General features: G+C 42.9%; 1 protein-coding gene across 1 annotated transcript in view; it reads left to right on the forward strand.

The window, feature by feature from the left end:
- ACSS2 (acyl-CoA synthetase short chain family member 2) overlaps positions 1-24,733 on the forward strand; it is a 121,850-nt gene that overhangs the window by 39,932 nt on the left and 57,185 nt on the right. Inside the window, exons 5-7 of the mRNA XM_069216657.1 lie at positions 7,960-8,032; positions 8,125-8,200; positions 10,746-10,827. Coding sequence (XP_069072758.1) covers positions 7,960-8,032; positions 8,125-8,200; positions 10,746-10,827 — 231 coding nt within the window. The remainder of the gene's footprint in view (positions 1-7,959; positions 8,033-8,124; positions 8,201-10,745; positions 10,828-24,733) is intronic.

Raw genomic sequence — 24,733 nt, forward strand, 5'->3', positions numbered from 1 at the left:
ATATAATTTAACATTTAACATAGCTCAACTAAGGGTTACTGTGAGGTAGTTATGCATGATGCAACCCTACCAAATAAAGAAGTACATTTCACACTGTAAGTCAAAGTACAATGTAATCTACGAAATAAGTTAGTTATCTTAGATGTCTCTTGCAACTCCCGTACTTCTTTTCCAGTGGTTACATAATACATTGCAGTCAAACCGGATCAGCAGTATCGCTTCAAGGCTAACTTTATTACTAGGACAGCTGGGGATCGAGGGATGCTGACCTTGGGGCAACGCCTAGTGATAATATAACTTACTGCACAGCAGGTTTTTAAATAGCCTCTTCAGGGTACCTAAACCACTTGTTTGTCTACTATCTCACAGTAATTATTAGCAAGTCAAAGCAGTATCCTCGAGTGAGCAGGGTTTATTTCAGGCCATGCATCACCTGCCTTGGAAGAGAGGCATACCTCAGAAATATGAGGTCAGTTACCATTCCTGTACACTTGCCAACTTCTGCCCTTGGCCTTAAAGGACCAGTCTCGCGCTTATTCTAAATAGGCGCAGCTGAAAAACATAGGCCCTGATTCTAAGCTTGGCGGGCGGCTGTAGCCGCCCGCCAAGCGGGAACCGCCAGAAGACCGTACCGCGGTCAAAAGACCGCGGCGGTCATTCTGGGTTTCCCACTGGGCTGGCGGGCGACCGCCGAAAGTCCGCCCGCCAGCCCAGCGGGAAACACCCTTCCCACGAGGAAGCCGGCTCAGAATGGAGCCGACGGAGTGGGAAGGTGCGACGGGTGCAGTTGCACCCGTCGCGAATTTCAGTGTCTGCAAAGCAGACACTGAAATTCTTTGTGGGGCCCCCAGGGGCCCCACGACACCCCATACCGCCATCCTGTTCCTGGCGGGCGAACCGCCAGGAACAGGATGGCGGTATGGGGTGTCAGAATCCCCATGGCGGATTCCCATGGGCAGCGGAAAGTCGGCGGTACACCGCCGGCTTTCCGCTTCTGGCCGCGGCTGTACCGCCGCAGTCAGAATGCCCGGCGGAGCACCGCCAGCCTGTTGGCGGTGCTACCGCCAACCTCCGCCATGGCGGTATTTACCGCCAGGGTCAGAATGACCCCCATAGTGTTCATATTCTAGCCATACAGGCAGGAGGGAACTGGATGGACTGTGTTGTGTGCCGTCTATTTGAATAATCAAATATGTGTCCCTCCAAAAATGAAAAATGGTGCATAATGGTTTCTTGATCATAACATTTTAATCCAAGCTGATATTTTTATTTATTTCCTTCAACAAAACACGTAGGCAACCCTACTCAATAAGAACCAGGGCCTTAACGGTATTATGAGAATTAGTGATTCTTATTGGAAATATATATGTACACTTGATAAGATCAATGCACAATCATAAAACTGAGACTATAACAGGATGCAGGTAGAGAAACACACACTCAGAAGTCCATCACAGATGACACAGCACAAACAAGGTTTTGATACATAATTCAATGTATATTGTCACATATACATGTGCATAGGTGCATAGTATCCCAGGTGAAAGGGAACCCAAACAACACAGTCAAAAATACAATTATGTAAACAAGGAAAAACCAAACCAAAACAGGTTTCTGAAAATTACAACAAACGACCTAGAACTCAATACATATATATCAGTCAAACCCTTTTGACGGTCAAAGGGTTGAATCACATGGTTCGACCCTCTTATGAAATATGGGGTCTCATAAGTAACAAGAATGAATGGGATATCTGAAAGCAGAAGGTAAATGGAGAGACTGCCTAATGGAAAATCGAATCCAGAAAGCCAAAAGTGTGAATTACATAATGGTGGTATACCAACCTTATAAAGGCAAGAGAAAGCTAACAAAATGGTGCACCCCACCACAAGTGCTCAACAATAGATAGGTACTTATGGGGGGAACCCTGTCTGGGAACTAAGCGTGAAAAGAGACAAAATCAGGAAAAAAAAGGCAATTAGAAAGAAATTAACCCAGAAACATTGAAATGAGAAATTGCTAATGTTGCATGTAACCTGCGGTCAAAATATATAGAATTAATGATAATAGCCACTAAAAATCGGAAACGAATAAAGGACTCACCCCCAGCTACAAATTCCTTTACATATTAAAAAGAATCCAGTTGTGTTAAAGGATGTAGATCATCACTGGCCCGATTTCGTATTATTGCTAATTGAATCAAGAAAGAGGGCTGCGGGATACAACCTCACCGAGTTAGACAGATCTAACTGCAAGGCGCGCAGCGTCTCTGTCTTAAAGATAGGGACGGCAAATCATAACAACCCTTGGGGTGCAGGAGCTCCAGACTAAGGTGGTCAAAAGGAGGTGGAGTCAGCCTGTTGTCATAGTAGAAGGAAACTCTCATTGTGTGGCAACAAATGGAGGCAAGAAAGCTTCTCAAATCTGTATTAGTTCAAAAAGTGTAAAAAAACAAAGCCAACCCATTATCAAAGTTAAATGCCATTCTTTGTGAGGCAGAACGGGGAGAAGTGCACAGCCCGTTGCCATATTGACAAAATTCTCTCCATGTGGGGCGAGCTATTGCGGGAAAAAGGCAAAAATCAAGAAATTAAACAGAAGTACCTGTCAAGTCAGGGTTATTAACGATTCAGAGTACGTGTAATTAAGTCAAGACATTAAAGAGAGAAAAGAAACTTAAGGACCAGTTGGCATCATAATTAAAAGGATGAACAAATCCCAACAATTAAGAACATTAGAAGACCTTGTGATGTAGCATATCTATAAAAACAAAGCACTTCATCATGTCAGAGCATTGCAATAATCATGCTAACGGAGTAGAGTATATGGGTCAGTGCCACAAAGGAAAACTTTAAGTAGAAATTAAGGAGGCAATTCACATTGTGATTACGAAGGGTGAGCAAAAAAGAAAGTATAAAATAAAATAAATTAATAACCTTGCCCTGTGCCATATATGTAGTAGTAATACAATTTTAAAAGGCTACATTAATCATTCTCAGCGAAAGGAACATATGAGCAAAGTCCAATTGTTGTCCACAGTTCAGAACGAGGGAAGGTGTAGCTCAAACAATATTAGTAAGAGTCAGCCTTGGCAAAACAACCAATGTCATTAGGCAGAGAAACCAGCTAGAGTCAAGAACAATGTAGTCCATATTGGAAATACTCGTCAGTCCTTTAATGCAGCCACATATTGAACGCCATCCCTCTGTTGTATTCAATCCTTGTTCATTGAAGTTGCAGCTTTCAATCCACTTGACCTCCCATTTTTTGAGGATGTTTGTTAGATCTCCACCTCTTACTGGAGTAGGAGCAATATCAATTACCTGCCATATTTGTTTGTAAATATTTTAATTACATTTTAGAATAATACACAACATAGCTAATGCACACAACAAATATCTTCTCTGGCAGGCTAAATGCAGGGGTGTATCAGTTACAGTCAAAGTGCATAGTAAATGATGAGAAAGCTACAGTGGCTAGGCATACTAATAGCGACAGTCCCAGCATAAACAAATCCTCCCAGGGCAGAAGAGGTGGGAGATCCCACAGAGAAGCTTCTGCACACAATAATTACAATTGTGTCCAACCAGTCTTACTGCATGCATACTATTCTCACAACTCAGTGACCTTCACTCATAACTGGGGTGGGGAGTAAACCCATGGGATCAGGGAGCGACAAATGCCACAGCCTGAAACCAGCTAGTATCAAGGCCAATGCACCATCCTCTGAGTCCGATATGGAGTCACCAGAAGCAGTCTCAGTCAGGATTGCTCAGCCTCCATGTTCCACACGCAGACAGGCCATTAATATGGCATCCCAAGCAGGCAGTATTGATATCCTTCTAACCCCCATAGCTTCCTCTTGGAGGATCGCCTCCCTGTCACAGTCTGCCTACCTCATCAATTCCTGCCCTATCTGTAAACATCGGGACCACAAGGAGACTTCCAACTCATGGTCAAAGTGTGTGGGGGGGGAATTAGTGCCAGATCCACAAATCTATCAGTAACCTTCCTGGTTGCTGAACATTCATGAAGGCCCAGCGAGCACAGTGTGGGACTAACAGGGAAGTCTCTGTCTGTGGCCCCGGCACTACTTGCAGAACTGTTGTCCAGTACTGAAGTAAAGTCGGGCATGACCAAGCCATATGAAAAAAAACCTGCATCTGCAACAGAGCAGGTGGGCATGCTGAGAACGCAGTCAGGAACATGGCTTGGAAACAACGGGGGTAAGTAGGCCCAATGTAGATAAAAAGAACTGGATTAGTTTGACGCTAGCATTCCTGGACACCCAGAAAATAGTTTCCAGTATTCTCCTCCAGGAAAGATCAGGGAGAGGCGTACCGATCTCTGCCTCCCAGTGGGACCTTAGAGTTGTGAGCGTCTGCCGCACTCCTTCCTGTACCTACAGGTATGTCATAAGTCTCCAGGAGGTGTGAAAAACAGGCACAATTTTCCCCCTGCAAAAAGACCACCTAAGGCGTCAATTCCGGCATACGGCCACTGGCATAGACCCAGAGATGCTTTTGGACCTGATGCAAGTAATCTACAAAATCATGAAATTCTAGTTCTGGACCTGGCTAAATCAAGAAGAAGATATCATCTATATAGTGCTTCCAGCAGGTAATACCTGTTTTTTCTGGACAGGGCATACTTGTACTCCAAATCATCCACATAAATGATAGCTAGATTGGGGGGGGGGAAGTGCCCCCATTGAGGCACTGGAGCATTGCTTGAAGAATTGATTGTCCTACTTTAAGTAATTGTACTCTGGTGCAAAACGTGGAAACGATATAATAATGTGTGTAGGACTTTCACAGGTGGTGGTCGTGTATTCAATAAATCCATAACTATGGTTATACTTTCCTCCTGTGGTATGTTAGTGTAAAGTGAGACGATATCCAGTGTTAGCACTATATCAGTGTCTGCATTAAAGGACATGCCTTAAATGAGATTCACCATAAAGGTGCTATCTCTCACATAAGTCTCCTGCAGTGGTACATAGTCTTGGATGAAGTAATTAATGTAATCTCCTAGTGGTTCCTTGATTGAGCCACAGCCAGACAAGATGGGGCTACCTGGGGGATTTTTGAGGTCTTTGTGCACCCCAGGTAGGGTGTACAGAACTGGTGTGTGTGGATTCTCAATATTAAGGAACATACATTCTTTTTCTGAAATGACCTTGCTCCTTCCTTCCTGTTATTACATTCAGAGTCTCATTTCGGATCATGTCCAGAGGATTTGTGGCAAGTCTTTTGTAGTGTTTAGTGTCTGAGATGTGTTTACGGAGTTCTGTGTCATGGATATTCCAATCCTGTAGCACAATGCCACCTCCTTTATCAGCTGGATTAATAATGAGGAATTTTTCACTCTTAAGTGCTAATAATGCCTGTGTTTCCACAGGTGTAATGTTGTAAGGTACAAATTCCATAGTAGAATTCATAGCATCCAGACCTCCAAGTCCTAACCTCTCAAACGTGAGCAATTCCGGTGTCATAATGGCGTTCGATTGCTAAAAACTTGATGGAGGTCTTAAACTAGTCACTGAATTTGAAAAAGGGTCACTTCTGTCTAGGAAGAACAGTTTTAGTCTGATCTTGCTGACGAATTGGGGGTGGTTCAGCCTTTTAAGTAAGAAATCAGACCTTTCAGTTATGACAAAAGAAAGTCTTCCACTTAATAATTTGATTTCTGAGGAAGAGAGGTCTTGCTGTGACAAAATGAAAATAGCTATCTGCTGTGGGTCATTGTCACCAGGTATTCTGGTTTTATCTAAGGTCCCTGCTCATTGGTTGGGGTTGCTCACCCTTTGTAACCATTATGTGAATTGCCTCCATAATTTCTACTTAACCTTTTCCTTTGGGCCACTATTCCACATACTCTGTTCTATTGGCATGATTATTGCAATGCTCTGAAATGAAGAAGTGTACTGTTATTACGCACATGCTACATCACAAGATCTTATAATTCTCTTAACTGTTGGAATTTGTCGTCCTTGTAATAACGATGTCAACTGGTTCATTTACTTTCCTTTCTCTCTTTACTGTCTTGGCTTTTATTTAACATATGCTGCATCATTAATGATCCAGACTAGACAGGTACTACTGTTTTTACTCATATGCTACATTACAAGCTTTTTAATTCTCTTAATTACTGGGATTTGTTCATTCTTGTGATTGCAATGTCAACTGATTTATTTACTTTCCTTTCTAGTCTTAGTGTCTTGGCATTTATTTCACATACTCTGCATCAATAAGAACCCAGACCTGACAGGTACTTCCGTTTAATTTCTTGATTTGTGCCTATTCTCACAATACCTCGCCCCACATAGAGAGAGAGAATGTTGTCATTACTGCAACGGACCATGCACTTCTCCCCGTTCCGCATCACACAGAGAACGGCATGCAGCTTTGGTAACGGGTTGGCTTCGCTTTTTTTACACTTTGTGCACTAATCCAGATTTGACAAGTTTTCTTGCCTCCGTTGGTTGCCGCGCATTGAGTTTCCTTTTACCATGATGAGTCTGACTCTGCCCCCTTTGGGCCACCGTAGTCTGGAGCTCCTGCGCTTCAAGCCTCTTTATGACTCATCAATCCTATCCTTAAGACAGACGCCGTCGGCCTTGCTGTTAAAGCCTTTCTATCTTGACGAGGTTGCATCCCGCAGCTCGCTTTCTTGATGATGCAAATTATCCAATACAATTAGTAATGATATGGCATCGGTGATGATCTACATCCTTTCACACACCTGGATTCTTGTTAGTATGTTAGTTTTTTTTAGCATGGGGTTGAGTCCTTTATTAGTTTCTGATTTTTGGTGGCTAATTATCAGTTTTATTTATTTTGCCCACTGGTTCCATGCAACATTAATAATTTTTCATTTCAATGTTACTGGGTTAATTGCTTTCCAATTGCCCTTTTTATTGATTTTATCTCCTTTCACACTTAGTTCCCAGACAGGGTTCCCACCGTGAGTATGGTTGAACACATGTATGGTTGAACACGTGGTGGGGTGCACCATTTAGTTAGATTTCTCTTGCCTTATCAGGTTGGTATAACACCATTATATAATTCAAACTGTTTTTCCACTAAGGAGTCTCTCTATAAATTTTGTGTTTTCAGGTGTCCCAAACATTTCTTGGTCCTGATGAGACTCCATATTTCACAAGAGGGTTGAAACATCGTTGACAGTGTCAGGCGAATCATGTGATTCAACCTTTTGACTGTCAAAAGGGTTTGATGGATATATATGTATTGAGTTCTAGGTCGTTTCTTGTAATTTTTGGAAACCTGTTTTGGTTTGTTTGTTCCTTCTTTTTATAATTATATTTTTGTCTGTGTTGTTTGTGTTCCGATTCACATGGGGTACTATGCACCTTTGCACATGCATATATGACAATATAAATTGAATTATATATCAAAACCTTGATTTTTGCTGTATCATTTGTGATAGACTTCTGAGTGCTATTTGCTCTATCTGCTCCTGTTGTAGTCTTATTTTTGCGATTGTGCATTGATCTTATTAAGAATACATATATAATTCCAGTAGGAACACCTGTATTTATTTGCTAGCATCTAATGACTTTAAAATGTTAATACAGTGTTTGTAAAATAGCCTTTTGCATATGTTGCTGCTTTAGTATCATAATGTCCCACGTGTATTTAGTTAATAAACCTTACATTAAGTTGCAGATTCTGTTCTTACTCTTCTCAAGGAGATATTTCTTGCTCCTCTCCTTATGGGTTCTTTGGGCCTTATTTAGGGGTTGGTGTTTACCTGTTTGAGTGCATGCAGGTTCTATATCTCTGAATAGCTCAGCATCTACCAAACTCTACACAGGGCCCTTTGTTAGTTTTGAAATGTGTAGCGCACTGTTGAAGTCATTTGAGGTGTTGACACCCAGCCTGTGGTTGATGATGACAGTAACCTCACTAATCCCATTCATTTGACATTGTCTTTCAGTTTGCAGGTTTTTCCTCAGAATCCCTTTGTGAACGCATCTTGGACTCCCAATGTGCTGTCCTGATTACAGCAGGTACTGACTGTCTGTATGTTTTTTAAAAAGCAGTATTCTTTGTCTCATTCAAAGTTATATTCATGTTTATTCTCTCTTGTTCTCTTGCATAGATGGGGCGTTGCGAGGAGAGAAGGTTATCAATTTGAAAGAAATAGCAGATGAGGCCATGGCAAAGGCAAAAGAGAAGTATGCCCTTTCTATTTGCTGTCTCTCCGATTTTTCCAGTTTGTAGGTGTTTGTACACTTTGCAAACTTACATTATTTGTTTCTGCCTGCTAGGCGTATGTCTCTGGGAAACTTATTTGAGTGTTGTGTCTGACGCTCAACAGTAGGAGGAAGACTTGTATACCTGTTCCTTTTGTATAGTGCTACATAAACTATAAATCAGGACCCTTTTGACTGTACAGCCGAGACAGAGGTACACATAACCTCTCCACAGTTAGTTAGGATTGCATTTGTTTGTCGGTTGATAGACAGTGTGGATATGCATAGTGTTGGTAAGGCTTCTCTGAAGAGGGCCTTTTTTAGTTTCTTTCTAATTGCAACAGCCCTGTTCTGGCCCACAGACTCACTTTCTAATTTAAAGACCTTATAGTCTGTATGGTTCTTACCCCTTGGTTTGTAGTTTGGTAGTGGTTGCTTTGAGCAGGCACAGCCACCGTACACCTTTGGTGTATCACCTGTTTTGACAAAATGCTGCATTGGTGAAGAAAACTGTAGATTTTGAAGGCTCTTTTTTGACTGAACGCTGGTGAACAACATTTAGGTTTTCATGGCATACTCAGTGCAGCATTTTAGTTTGACTGAATTGGTTTATGGCCTCTGGAATCTTTTCCAGTCTTTCTTTCGAGGATGGTAAGCCGTACAGGGCTTACATTATTGGGTCCAAAGCACTCTATGAGTTCTTTGCTATGGCGTGCAAAGAGGAGCCTGAATAGAAACGTATGTGACCGTCCGGGGAGTACGCTTGGGGCTGTGGTGTAGCTTTCCAGTCTTACTTATGGAAATGTTCTGTGAACAGAAAAAAAGAAGGAAAAGTAGGTTTAGGTGAACATCTCCACCTAAAGGTCTTCTACTTTTTGGCACCCTTTCTTGTTTTCATCCCATACTTCTTTCCTCTGTATTTGGGAAAGTCGAGCCGGCTGGTGTTACTTTATCTAATATCGCAACCTAGTGTGTAGTGAGGGATTAGTGTACCGAAGTAGAGAAGATAATCATCAGTGAAGAATCTGAATACACTATGCAGTACTTTGTAAGTCTTTGTTCAACATGGCACCAGTCCAGCTGTCTCAGGGCTGGTTTAACATGGTGGGTTATTATTAGGCTTAAGCTCTTGGCACTGAATCGTTTGTAGTTTCCAAATGTCCTTCCTTGGTGCAGTGGTGCAGCCTGCTCATAACAAAATAGCATCATTCCAAGGAGCGTCAAAAGGATGAATGGTTCCCTTTCAAAAAGTGTGAATTTCTGATATGTACCTAATTGTGTGAAAGGGATGGGGTAAATCATGGGCATGTGTTCTACAACAAAAAGGCTATAATAGCAATATATTTTTATATATTTAATTGTGTCGCAGAACACTTGAATATTTACAAAATATTTCCCGTTGACATGCTTTGCGCCAGTGCACGATAATGTGGACTTAGTACAGCAAATGATTTAAATGACGTCTTTAGAAGGTACTACAATTATTTTAGTGCAGCATAACACCAGACTGTAATATCTCCCTTTTTGCCCCCACCCACTATCCCTGTCGTTCCTCATCAGCATGCCCTGCTTAGGAGCATGTTTCATGTTTTTACAATCCTGAAGAGAAGATATTTGCCTTTGGCATATGCTTCAGACCTGTGACTGCTGCTGGCTCGTGCCCTCCATCCTTCTGTGGATCCCTGCTCCATGGTGTGTCCGCTGAGAGGCAAAGGGCCGAGTTTGTTATTACAATCCTGTGTAACCTATTGGTCACACATTTTCTAGCTATAGGTATTTTCGATAAATATCACTATATAGTAGTGTATATTGTTTTATATTTATATTTACATTGTGACTGGTATATGCATTGTTAAAGTCTCATACAGGATGGCACATCACACGCGGCAAAGTATTGTTCACTGCCACAATGGTGTGTGCACATAAGTGGCTGTAGGTTTTCTGTTTTCACTTTAAAGCATGCTTGACCGGACGCGAGACCTTCAACTTGGGCACGGTGTCCCGTTCTCATACCGACAAGGCATGTTGGCACATAAATAGTCTTCATCTGCCGCTATCTTCTTGCACAACTAGCCCCTGCCATCTCATTGCTATAAATAAGTTCGCATTTCAGGGCTGTGCCATGGGGGCTCTCCCAGCTCTCCGCATGTGCCTGTAGGCAAGACGATGCCATTTCAATTGTAAGCCAGTATTGCTATGCAGGTGGGCCAAATATACGTGATTGTGCCAACCCATGCAGTGCATTGGCACCTGATGAAGCTATATGTACTTCCAAAACAGTTTATAAACTGATATGGTCGCTTCTATTAAAATACTGAGTTCACTCTACCTTCCAGAGCAGTGTTTAGAATTAAGGTTTCCATGACTATAACACCTGATCATATCAAATTCAGATCAAACCCTTTTCATCTAGGGTTACCAATGCAAATGGCCTTTTGGGAGCAATGCTATTTTTCCCAAATGTTCTGACATATAATCTTTTTGTAACAAAACATACAATCCGCCTTTTTCGTTTTCTTCCATTTAGGGCTCAGTTTGATCTGAAAGACTGCATTGTGGTAAGGCACATTGATGCCAAAGTAAACAACCAAGTGAAAGGTAAACTTCAGGTACGGTCTTAGTGTATTCTTTTAAAAATGTTAATTCAAACTGTAAACAAGCAAAATATATATACATAATTCTTTTTATTTACTTTTAATTTGTGTCATAAAGTAGAGTGAGTGAAAAACTCTCCAATTAATTAATCCACCGAAAGTGCTTTGGTGCAACGTTAGTCCTATATAATTGCAATGCGGTATATAACAAGCACATACAGTTGTTCAAGATCAATGGCACAGCCAATCAGCTGGCTAGTAATAATAGTCAAGAATAGCATCAGTGGCATACGATGAATTTGCACCAAAAAATGAACAATATTTTTGTGACAATGGAATCAGTCTTTTATCAATGTTTGAATTATATTTAAATAAGTACGATTTTTTAATGATGGTGACAAAAAACTTTTCTTCAGTCCATCAGTTGGGGACATTATTACTATTGGGGCTAAATATTCACTTCTTTATGCTTTCTGTCTACTACCTGTAACAGCAATCAGCAGATAAAAACTAAATATGAAATATCTGCCACTACACCCGGTGTACTCTGTTTTTGAAACTTTATATACACAAACCCTATACTAGTGTGTGAAATGTTATGGCTGCAGATTTGCTTATTTTTAGTGACCCTAGCTATAATGTGACTTAAACTAAAGTTTTTAGGGGAATAGGTTTATACAAATAGATATACAAAACAGAAGTGGTGATAGCACCTCTAAGTTATGTTATGAATAAACCACTTTTTTAGACTCTTGCAGGTAGCCCACTAGCCTTCAGGCTAAGTGGAGCCCTTCGCCTACAGCCCATGCACCAATTCAGAGGGTAAACATTAATAATGAACATTAAACATTAATAATGAAAAATGGGTATTAACGAAATTATGCATTGTGTGTGGGTTTGACAATTGGGCTGACATGGAGGGGGTAAACTCCTAATTCTGCCTCACTCAGCAGGCAGATATACTGTCTAGTGTCCAGGTGTGGGGCTCAATTCCAAGATGGCCCAGCACCCCACCTCATTCTTCTCTCAATTTTTTCCTCTGGTAGTCTGGCGAGATATCAGGCCTCCTGGGTTGACAGATTGGGGTGTATACCACCTATTAGGTTCTCTCAAAGGTACGGGTTCAGGGTGATTCTAGAAGGGATCGACTAGCAGTTCTTAAATGTTTGACTTTTAAAGTGCACACACAGTGCACTTTACTAGGGACTTACTGGTAAATCAGATATGCCAATTATGGAGAAACCAATCACCAATACAATTTACACGGGGATCATTTGCACTTTAGCACTGGTCTGCAGTTCGAAAGGCAGCCGAAACTAAATTCAGCTCAGGATCAAAAACAGGAGGTCAGAAGCCAAAAGATAGGGGAAACCATGCCAGGAGCTGACAGGTATAACACCTGCTTTGATTGTAAGTTGATAAGCTCAGAAAATAAAGCATGCACAAACAGAAAAGCGCAGTTAAACGCGTTTTACACATTACTGATTCACCATTTTTTTATTTATAAGATCAAGACCTATCGGTCTTGTCATTGCCTGTCTGATACCTCATAACTCATGTTATATCCTGACGATTGACCGTCTCCTTGAGGATTGATTTGCTGCTGCTAAGGCTGTCTGCATCTGCTGTAATGGCGCCACCCTAATTGTCTTACCTCGTGTGGGTAGTCATAAATTGCCATGCTCCATTTCTAATTGCCTAGACAGGTTGTGTATGCGATAAATAAGAAATATGCTGTTACTTTGCCACAAAACTGAAAAGCATTGCTATGACGCAGTTCATTTTTGCTGCAGACTAACATTCTTTCAGGTGAGTATTGCATCAAAACCAGTTCAAACGTTTATTTCCTAAATGGACTCCTTTATATCATTTATGTCTTAGTCAGCTAAATACCTGCCTGGCCCCTTAGTTACTGCTGATTGCAGGTGTGTCTGGAGCTAAAATGACCTTTGACACTTTTCTCTTCCAAAGTTTGTGAATCACTCACTGGAAATCATGATAAAATGCCAGTGTATAAATTAACAGATCCTGCTGCATGGAGTTATCTCTGCAGCTTCATTCAGCAGTTTAAATATTAAAGTAAGGACAAATAGAAAAATAACAATAAAAAATAGGGATAAAAATAATTTGGAAATATGTTATCAGGAAGGTATCTTGTACTAAACATGTTTTTGAGCAATATTTCAGAAATTGGGTTAAATGAGGCTCAGTTGACACTTTCCTTCCTTTCAAGATGGAGAAAATATAGGACACACGATGATAGCCTAAAAGTAAGTAACTATCAATACGTTTTGCGGACACAGGAGCCGGCCTTGAATTTCACAATAAACTGCAAACTCAGAATGCTCAAGTCAAAAGTGCAGATTCAGTGAGAAAGAACATGCGCATGGTAAATGTAGAGCACAGTCAATAAATGTAAAAGTTTTCCTGTCGGGTTTCACCTAAAATGGATACTCCAAACTGTGGAACTGACATTAAAACTGTTGTGAACAAATCTGTGCCTATAGGAAAGTGCTCAATTATCACCTCACTCATAATGGAGCAAAATTCAGCCTTTCAGAATGTCCAAGAGCCTTCAGGCTTTAGATTTAAATTGGGAAGTTAAATCTGAGGGTGCAGTTTCCGTTTGTGGTTGAAGTTGTACTTGTGATATAGGGCCAGTTGTATGTAAAAAGTGGTTTGTGATTCCATAATAGCAAATCTTTGCAATTCGCTATTAGGAAATCGCAAACTGGGATGTAGTACAGTGTTTGACACTTTGTGACTCCCAAATGGGTCGCAAGAGACCTGCCTCATTAATATTCATGAGGAAGATCGCAATTTGCAACCTATTTTGGGAATGCCCACTATCGCATGGATGGTTGCCTGCTGCGGGCAGCAGACCACCATGTCTGTGATTCTTTTTTTTTTTAAAGCAGTCTGTTTTTTGTAATGCAGCCCGTTTTCCTTAAAGGAAAACGGGCTGTATTACAAAAAGACAACTGAAAAGTTTTCATTTCATTTTTGAAAAGTAGGCAGCAGTCTGTGGGACCTCTGCCTACTCTTCAAAAATGTTTGCACTCACATTAGCAAAAAGGGAAGGGGTCCCTCAGGGACCCCTTCCCGTTTGTGAATGGGTTACCACTAACTTGAAGTTGGTGCAACTGAGAATGTTTTGCGACCACATTCCCAGTCGCAAAACATTCTTACAAGGACCTGCAACTCACTATTAGGAAGGGATGCCCTTGGCATGCCCCTTCCTAATAGCGACTCGCAATCCCTATTTTGGTGTAACTCGCAAATTAGTGATGGTACATGGCCAGAAGCCTTTTACCGATTGAAAACCGCCCGATGGGCCATTTGCAAATGGCAAAACTGCTTCATACATCAGGCCCCATAGTTCTGTTTAAACCACTTAGTGCCTGATGTATGACATTTTCATTTGTAAAACGTGATTGTGAATTGCTCACAGACTGCGAATCGAAAGGAATTTTACGAACTGTTCACTGTCTGTGATCGCATTTTAAATGAAGTCAGCTATTTTTTTTTTTAAAGTAGCCGGTTTTTCTTTCCTTTTTTTCACTTCTTTATTAATTTTTTATAACAAATATGCATAAAATATACATTTACTAAAGTAAAATACACACCAAATAGTTAAAACAAAAGTGTACTAATAATGAATTTCCATAATCATTCTATATTGAATAATAGAAAAGAAAATGAAAGACACAATAACTAATTATTAAGATAAAAGAGGGAGAAATACTAATCAAATATTAATTTTGCAAAGGTAAATAATAATGTTCAATAAAATTTTAAGTAAATTAGATATCCGTTTGTTCACTTCATTCTACAGGAGGAAAACTTCAAGAGGTCATCATAATGTACAACAAAATGAGATTTACAAAAAGACAAATATATAACTATTCTAAAAAAGAACCCCAAATTGCATCAAATTGAATTTAATTATCATTCAGTTTGTGTATCACTCTTTTCATATTGCACAACTTCAAACATATCTTTCCTCCAGGATTGAATTGTTGGTAAAACATTAGATTTTCAAAAACCTAATATGTTAACTTTAGCCAGGCTAAGAGCTGTGGATAACCCTCTGAATATCTGTCATCTTTCTTTATTTGTTCTGGAAGACCTATGATTCTAAGATTGTTCCTTCTACTGCGGTCTTCTAAGTCAATCATGTTCTGCTGTAAATACCAGATATCCTGACTTGTGTCAGGAGTCTTATCAAGACGAGACTCAATTTCTGTGATGCCACTATCCAGTGTTTGCATACGAGAATTAAATTTAGTAACATAATTTCGTAATCCTTGAACTTCTGTAGTATTTACAGACTCTGCAGTATTTACAGACGTAATTGAGGATTTTATATCTAATAGTTCTTTCAATATTTTGTCCATAGCTGCAGAAGGTAGTTCGGTGGGTTCAGACATTTTACACTTTAAGTCAGTGGTATCTGATTTAGATAACAGAGCAGCACAATATGATAATTGTCTTACCGCTTTAGATTCTGACATACAAAATATTATTATTATTTTTTTTTTTTTTCACCTTTCTTTTCTTAAATCTTCTTTCAGATAGTGCAACTTGAATTTGATGCCCCTTGATGGTAATATATGTATGGAGTGTAATGCCAGTTTTTAAAGACACTCGGGCAATTAAAAGAAGTGAACACCAAGTGGTACCAGGAGTGTCATAATTTCCTCAGGTACAAATAACCACAGGGCAGTTTAAGGTCTTCTATTTTGTGCCTGGGCCTCCTCAATCCCAGCATATGCTTGCTGCTCTACAGTTCCCCCAACCACACTTTTACACCGATCACCAGGTGGGAGGGCTCACTCACCAGGATGCACTTGCTCCGATGCAAGTATCCAGTCCATGCCAGGACTCCGTGATAGAAGCAAGGCCCTGAGGGAGCCGGAAGCTCTTAGGCTCCAAATCAAAGGGATTCACCCTCACCAGAGTGACGGCAGTGCCTGTTCTGGCACAGAGAGTGACAGTGCAGGTAGGAGCCCTTTGCAACAACTCAACGTAATGCCACAGTTGGCCGCACCACTAGGCTGTACAGTACACCAGTGGCGGTGTCTCAATCGGCCCCGGCACCCTCTCCTGTACTCCATTTTCACTGTCTCTCCTTCCGGTGAATTTTACAGGCTTGTGGTAATCACTGAGAAATGTAGATGAGAATTCAAGGGGCTCAATAACCTGCATTATACATAGTCAGCAGCAAATTGGACGACGTTTCAATTTAGCACGTAAGTTGCTGTACTGGGGATGCACCTGTGCACAGTCCTCTATTTTATTACCTCCTCTCAATGTTTTCCTGCCTCTCAAGCGAGTGCGCGACCTGAGCGCTCGAGAAAGATTATACAGATGCAGGGCTTAAAATATGGAAGAGGCTAGAATCCATTCTCAGTAATCTTGAAAATTCTTCCCCCTCGGACCTCCGGAGCAGCACATTATAAACGTACTCCTTTTTTCTACAGACGTTGTCACAGAGGGTCTAGCCTCTCTGTCTTCACGCTTCCCTCATCCCTGTTCCTGGTTGGCAGTCCCCGGCTCTGCTCTCAGTTATTAATCATGGCTGAAGTTTCCGGAGGGGGCTCTCGTTGGGGTCTGCTGCTCTGGATCGTACACCTCTGCTCGGCCTCTCCGTCTGATGCTGCTCCTCAGTGTGATGTTGTACAGTTTAAGTAGAGGTGACAGGATTCATGGGCAGTTTCCAGGGATTTCAGATTATACGACCGTCATCTAATCGGCTAGTCACGCTCTCTCCACATCGCCATTTTGAGCTTTACATTTCTTTAAGCCATAAATTCAGTTGTAGAGCGATTTTCCTTTAAACAATGATTCATATGCTGTCCTCTCTCCTCTTCTGATATCGTATTCTCTTTTTATTTATAACATAGAATTTGGGAAAACGTATTTTGGCACGTTTCCCTGTCTCCGTCCGATCCGGCTCTAGAAGGGAGCTGCCATCTTCCTCAGCACTTGGCTCCGCCCCCCCAGCCCATTTTTCTTAAAGGAAATGGGGTTGCATTTAAAAAGAAACCGTTTTTTTTGTTTGATACTTGGCAGTAGTCCCATGGAATGTGATACCGAATTGCAAAATGTTTTCATGGTATTACAAAAAATAATTTTGCGGTTGCAAACACTGTTATTTTGTGATTCACTGGCTTTGCAGCTGTAAAATTGATTATTACATCAGGCCCATACTGTCTTATTCTGTGTGCAACAGTAAATCTGCAGACACAGTTTGTTCTGGATTATATTTTGATCGTAAATTGCATATTGGCCCAGTGTTTTCCCTTGAAAACTCCTCCCAGTACTACCTGAAGGGTTACATGGAGAAATTGTGTTAAAAATAAGAAAAACGTGTTTTATCAGTTAGCAAGAGGGAACTCAGGATATCCTATTCAAGACATGCAAAACTTGTAATTGCCTGGTAAAATAATGCAGGGGGAAATGCAGTGATGGTTTAGAATATGAATATGGGTTGATTTTTAAGGCAATATGGTAACGAGGCCTGGGAGAAAATGTAATTATACCGGAGAAGTTTGCCTAATTCCTGAATTTCGCAATATGCAATATTCAGAAAATTACTTGAAATTTCGAATAACGTAATTTTACTGATTTTCAAAGGTGACTTGTGCATTATGGTCAAACTGGGAGTAAAATTTAATTTGGATATGAAAAACAGGATGTCACCAGACGTATTTAAGATGAGTGGCTAAAGAATGCAGATGAGGTTTCCTTTCTCACAAAACTAACCTTTTTGGACATCCACAAACCTCTAGTTATGCAATTTCCACACTAATGAGATTGTTTAATTCACCTCATTTGATTCTGGCATTAGTAGTGCTGAAAATGTGGTCCAGTGCAGCACTCGCCCCACATTTTAGAGAATGTGAGTTAGAATTTATGTTAAAATATTTAATACAGGGCATGCAGTAAGACAACTGTAGTGTTCCTAACTCTATGCGTACACAATGTGTGAACATAATTCAAATGTAAGGTTAGGGAATTTGATGTACACCAACGCTGTAAATAGATCTCATAAACCAACCAATGTAATCTTCGTAGTCTCTACTTTACATATTAGTACTCCTTACAGGTATGTTTATTAACAAACAATCATAACTTACGTCCATGTGTATGTATAACATGCGTTTATGACGTTATGTTTTTTCCCTAGAAATTCAGTAATACAAGTGCAATAATGAGCTGCCTGCTTTTTAGAAGAATAATCAGGGTCCTAGTCTCACGCATGCTCCTGCACATTCATTCAGTGACTGGCACAAGGACAGTCGGTATGCATGTGGCCCTGAGGACAGACCTCAGCTGACACATCTTTACTATATCATGAAATTGTGAAATTATTGGAATGGTTGTAAACTTGTTTTTGACATATGTGCAGCTTCATTATGAGGATAACAATGGTACAGGTGGCCGTAAGGCAGTGGAAAAGTACAGTGACCGAACACTCCATGCATGACTCAAATATGTGTAGAAACAGCAATTTTCAGAAGACATGCCCCAACTTCTCCCCCCAATTTTTGTGTGACTAATTGAGGATGTCCATATATATTAACCTGATCATTTTGGTTTAAAAATCTTGGGCTACACGTATATTGAGGTAATTAAATAAACATAGCAGAAACAACAGGACTAAAAATAACAAGATGGTAACAATAAATACCCAGAATTAAGGAGTAAAGTATATAAATGTCATGAACATAAGGGGAAAGGAGTAGGGAAAAGCTAAACAAGCATTGGCAAAGCCACGACACTTGGCTGCACATTTACCTGTAATATGCAGAGTGGGACATGCAGTACCACATCACCACGATATAATGTTCAGAGTGGCTGTGTGCATGCATGCAATATGCCATTGTCCTATATTGTCTTTAATAATGTCATTAGTGCTGGTACAATCAGTTACTTGTCTGTGAAGATATGCTGAAAAAGGGGTACAGACAGTGTTAGACCTGTAAACTGTAAACTTCGCACTTGTATAGCACACTGCTTACCAGTTAGGGTCTCAAGGTGCTGTACACATACCGCTGTGGAACCCCTCCTGGCTTTTCCCTGTGAGGCACCCACTCCTGGACAGCCCCAGGGTGAAGTCAGGCATCTAAGCGCTGTGAGGGCCGTTGTGGAGATTAAGCAAGCTATTTCCCAGAGTTACAGAGTGGGACCCATTAATTAGATTAGGCACCAAGGCGAGAATTATCTGGTCCAAGGGAATTGAGCCCAAGACCCACCAAGGTGGAAATTGAACCCTGGTCCCGGGCCAGATCTCTGCATCAGGGTCTGCCTCTCTAACCATTGTGCCACACTTCTCTACCTGGCATCCTTAGGGTGGTCTTATCCCCAGACTTTTTGCCTTTACCTCCTGTTTTGTTGCTGTATCTTTTTGTTGGCCATAGAACTCTGAGCAGTTTACCACTGCTAGCCAGTGCTAAAGTGCATGTGCTTCTCCCCTATCATGGTATCATTGGTGTATCCACAATTGGCATATTTAATTTATTTGTAAGTCCCTTGTAAAGTGGTATACCTTATACCCACGGCCTGTAAACTAAATGCTACTAGTTGGCCTGCAGCCTCCGTCCTCGGACCCCCGCCCACCCCTGCCAGCCACGCAAGAAACCTCGGCTTCATCCTGGACTCCGCCCTCACCATGTCCAAACAGGTCAGCGCCGTCTCCTCCTCCTGTTTCAACACCCTTCGAATGCTCCGCAGAATCTTCAAGTGGATTCCAACAGAAACCAGAAAGACGGTGACCCAGGCCCTCGTCAGCAGCAGACTTGACTATGGCAACGCACTCTACACAGGTGTAGGAGGCTGGACTGGCTTGTAGTGAGTACCAAGGGGTACTTGCACCTTGCACCAGGTCCAGTTATCCCTTATTAGTGTATAGGGTGTCTAGCAGCTTAGGCTGATAGATAATGGTAGCTTAGCAGAGCAGCTTAGGCTGAACTAGGAGACGTGTGAAGCTACTACAGTACCACCTAGTGTCATATGCACAATATCATAAGAAAACACAATACACAGTTATACTAAAAATAAAGGTACTTTATTTTTATGACAATATGCCAAAGTATCTTAGAGTGTACCCTCAGTGAGAGGATAGGAAATATACACAAGATATATATACACAATAGCAAAAATATGCAGTATAGTCTTAGAAAACAGTGCAAACAATGTATAGTTACAATAGGATGCAATGGGGAAACATAGGGATAGGGGCAACACAAACCATATACTCCAAAAGTGGAATGCGAACCACGAATGGACCCCAAACCTATGTGACCTTGTAGAGGGTCGCTGGGACTATTAGAAAATAGTGAGAGTTAGAAAAATAACCCTCCCCAAGACCCTGAAAAGTGAGTGCAAAGTGCACTAAAGTTCCCCTAAGGACAAAAGAGTCGTGTTAGAGGAATAATGCAGGAAAGACACAAACCAGCAATGCAACAACTGTGGATTTCCAATCTAGGGTACCTGTGGAACAAGGGGACCAAGTCCAAAAGTCACAAGCAAGTCGGAGATGGGCAGATGCCCAGGAAATGCCAGCTGCGGGTGCAAAGAAGCTTCGACTGGACAGAAGAAGCTGAGGTTTCTGCAGGAACGAAAAGGGCTAGAGACTTCCCCTTTGGTGGACGGATCCCTCTCGCCTTGGAGAGTCGTGCAGAAGTGTTTTCCCGCCGAAAGGACGCCAACAAGCCTTGCTACACGCAAATCGTGCGTTTGGCGTTTTTGGACGCTGCTGGGGCCCAGGAGGGACCAGGAGGTCGCAAATTGGACCTGCAGAGAGAGGGGACGTCGAGCAAGACAAAGAGCCCTCACTGAAGCAGGTAGCACCCGGAGAAGTGCCAGAAACAGGCACTACGAGGATGCGTGAAACGGTGCTCGCCGAAGTTGCACAAAGGAGTCCCACGTCGCCGGAGACCAACTTAGAAAGTCGTGCAATGCAGGTTAGAGTGCCGTGGACCCAGGCTTGGCTGTGCACGAAGGATTTCCGCCGGAAGTGCACAGGGGCCGGAGTAGCTGCAAAGTCGCGGTTCCCAGCAATGCAGCCCAGCGAGGTGAGGCAAGGACTTACCTCCACCAAACTTGGGCTGAAGAGTCACTGGACTGTGGGGGTCACTTGGACAGCGTCGCTGGATTCGAGGGACCTCGCTCGTCGTGCTGAGAGGAGACCCAAGGGACCGGTAATGCAGCTTTTTGGTGCCTGCGGTTGCAGGGGGAAGATTCCGTCGACCCACGGGAGATTTCTTCGGAGCTTCTGGTGCAGAGAGGAGGCAGACTACCCCCACAGCATGCACAAGCAGGAAAACAGTCGAGAAGGCGGCAGGATCAGCGTTACAGAGTTGCAGTAGTCGTCTTTGCTACTATGTTGCAGGTTTGCAGGCTTCCAGCGCGGTCAGCGGTCGATTCCTTATCAGAAGGTGAAGAGAGAGATGCAGAGGAACTCGGCTGAGCTCATGCATTCGTTATCTAAAGTTTCCCCAGAGACAGAGACCCTAAATAGCCAGAAAAGAGGGTTTGGCTACCTAGGAGAGAGGAAAGGCTACTAACACCTGAAGGAGCCTATCAGCAGGAGTCTCTGACGTCACCTGGTGGCACTGGCCACTCAGAGCAGTCCAGTGTGCCAGCAGCACCTCTGTTTCCAAGATGGCAGAGGTCTGGAGCACACTGGAGGAGCTCTGGACACCTCCCAGGGGAGGTGCAGGTCAGGGGAGTGGTCACTCCCCTTTCCTTTGTCCAGTTTCGCGCCAGAGCAGGGGCTAAGGGGTCCCTGAACCGGTGTAGACTGGCTTATGCAGAATTGGGCACATCTGTGCCCAACAAAGCATTTCCAGAGGCTGGGGGAGGCTACTCCTCCCCTGCCTTCACACCATTTTCCAAAGGGAGAGGGTGTCACACCCTCTCTCAGAGGAAGTTCTTTGTTCTGCCATCCTGGGCCAGGCCTGGCTGGACCCCAGGAGGGCAGCTGCCTGTCTGAGGGGTTGGCAGCAGCAGCAGCTGCAGAGAAACCCCAGGAAGGGCAGTCTGGCAGTACCAGGGTCTGTGCTACAGACCACTGGGATCATGGAATTGTACCAACAATGCCAGGATGGTATAGAGGGGGCAATTCCATGATCATAGACATGTTACATGGCCATATTCGGAGTTACCATGGTGAAGCTACATATAGGTAGTGACCTATATGTAGTGCACGCGTGTAATGGTGTCCCCGCACTCACAAAGTTCAGGGAATTGGCTCTGAACAATGTGGGGGCACCTTGGCTAGTGCCAGGGTGCCCTCACACTAAGTAACTTTGCACCTAACCTTTACCAGGTAAAGGTTAGACATATAGGTGACTTATAAGTTACTTAAGTGCAGTGTAAAATGGCTGTGAAATAACGTGGACGGTATTTCACTCAGGCTGCAGTGGCAGGCCTGTGTAAGAATTGTCAGAGCTCCCTATGGGTGGCAAAAGAAATGCTGCAGCCCATAGGGATCTCCTGGAACCCCAATACCCTGGGTACCTCAGTACCATATACTAGGGAATTATAAGGGTGTTCCAGTAAGCCAATGTAAATTGGTAAAAATGGTCACTAGCCTGTCAGTGACAATTTGAAAGTAATGAGAGAGCATAACCACTGAGGTTCTGGTTAGCAGAGCCTCAGTGAGACAGTTAGGCACCACACAGGGAACATATACATGCACACCTATGAGCACTGGGGCCCTGTGTGACAGGGTCCCAGTGACACATACATATAGGCCACAAACCTATGAGCACTGGGGTCCTGACCAGCAGGATCCCAGTGACACATAACAACCATACTGAAAACATAGTGTTTTCACTATGAGCACTGGGGCCTGGCTATCAGGATCCCAGTGAGACAGTGAAAACAGTGACAAACACCCTGACATACACTCACAAACAGGCCAAAAGTGGGGGTAACAAGGCTAGAAAAATAACAAGATGGTAACAATAAATACCCAGAATTAAGGAGTAAAGTATATAAATGTCATGAACATAAGGGGAAAGGAGTAGGGAAAAGCTAAACAAGCATTGGCAAAGCCACGACACTTGGCTGCACATTTACCTGTAATATGCAGAGTGGGACATGCAGTACCACATCACCACGATATAATGTTCAGAGTGGCTGTGTGCATGCATGCAATATGCCATTGTCCTATATTGTCTTTAATAATGTCATTAGTGCTGGTACAATCAGTTACTTGTCTGTGAAGATATGCTGAAAAAGGGGTACAGACAGTGTTAGACCTGTAAACTGTAAACTTCGCACTTGTATAGCACACTGCTTACCAGTTAGGGTCTCAAGGTGCTGTACACATACCGCTGTGGAACCCCTCCTGGCTTTTCCCTGTGAGGCACCCACTCCTGGACAGCCCCAGGGTGAAGTCAGGCATCTAAGCGCTGTGAGGGCCGTTGTGGAGATTAAGCAAGCTATTTCCCAGAGTTACAGAGTGGGACCCATTAATTAGATTAGGCACCAAGGCGAGAATTATCTGGTCCAAGGGAATTGAGCCCAAGACCCACCAAGGTGGAAATTGAACCCTGGTCCCGGGCCAGATCTCTGCATCAGGGTCTGCCTCTCTAACCATTGTGCCACACTTCTCTACCTGGCATCCTTAGGGTGGTCTTATCCCCAGACTTTTTGCCTTTACCTCCTGTTTTGTTGCTGTATCTTTTTGTTGGCCATAGAACTCTGAGCAGTTTACCACTGCTAGCCAGTGCTAAAGTGCATGTGCTTCTCCCCTATCATGGTATCATTGGTGTATCCACAATTGGCATATTTAATTTATTTGTAAGTCCCTTGTAAAGTGGTATACCTTATACCCACGGCCTGTAAACTAAATGCTACTAGTTGGCCTGCAGCCTCCGTCCTCGGACCCCCGCCCACCCCTGCCAGCCACGCAAGAAACCTCGGCTTCATCCTGGACTCCGCCCTCACCATGTCCAAACAGGTCAGCGCCGTCTCCTCCTCCTGTTTCAACACCCTTCGAATGCTCCGCAGAATCTTCAAGTGGATTCCAACAGAAACCAGAAAGACGGTGACCCAGGCCCTCGTCAGCAGCAGACTTGACTATGGCAACGCACTCTACACAGGCATCCCAACCAAAGACATCAAACGACTCCAACGCATCCAAAATGCCTCCGCCCGACTGATCCTCGACATACCCCGCCGAAATCACATCTCCCCTCACCTAAAGGAACTCCACTGGCTCCCAGTAGACAAGAGGATCACCTTTAAACTCCTGACCCACGCTCACAAGGCACTTCACAACACCGGACCCTCCTACCTCAACACCAGACTGAACTTCTACACTCCAACACGTCAACTCCGATCCGCCAACCTCGCCCTCGCCATCGTACCCCGAATCCAGCGCAAGACATCCGGCGGCAGATCCTTCTCCTTCCTCGCCGCCAAGACCTGGAACTCTCTCCCCACATCTCTTCGCCAGACCCAGGACCTCCTCGCATTCAGAAGGCTCCTCAAGACCTGGCTCTTCGACCGCTAAATCAGCAGCGCTCCCCCCCCTCTCAGCGCCTCGAAACCCTGACGGGTACATAGCGCGCTTTATAAATACTATGATTGATTGATTGATTGATTGTGCCACCCACTCAAATAGTCCTGTAAACATGTTTGAGGCCTGCCTGTGTGCAGTTTTACTGTCACTTCGACTTGGAATTTAAAACCTCTTGCCAAGCCATAAACTCCCCTTTATTACATGTACGTCACCCCTAAAGTAGGCCCTAGGTAGCCCATAGGGCATGTTGCTATGTAAGTAAAAGGGAGGACATGTACTTTTAAGTTTTACATATCCTTTTAATGAAAAATTCCCAAAGTCGTTTTACATTACCCTGAGACCCACTACTCTCATAAGACAGCATTGGAAGTTCCTTAA

Source organism: Pleurodeles waltl, chromosome 2_1 (genome assembly GCF_031143425.1).
Source record: "Pleurodeles waltl isolate 20211129_DDA chromosome 2_1, aPleWal1.hap1.20221129, whole genome shotgun sequence".
NCBI lineage: Eukaryota > Metazoa > Chordata > Amphibia > Caudata > Salamandridae > Pleurodeles > Pleurodeles waltl.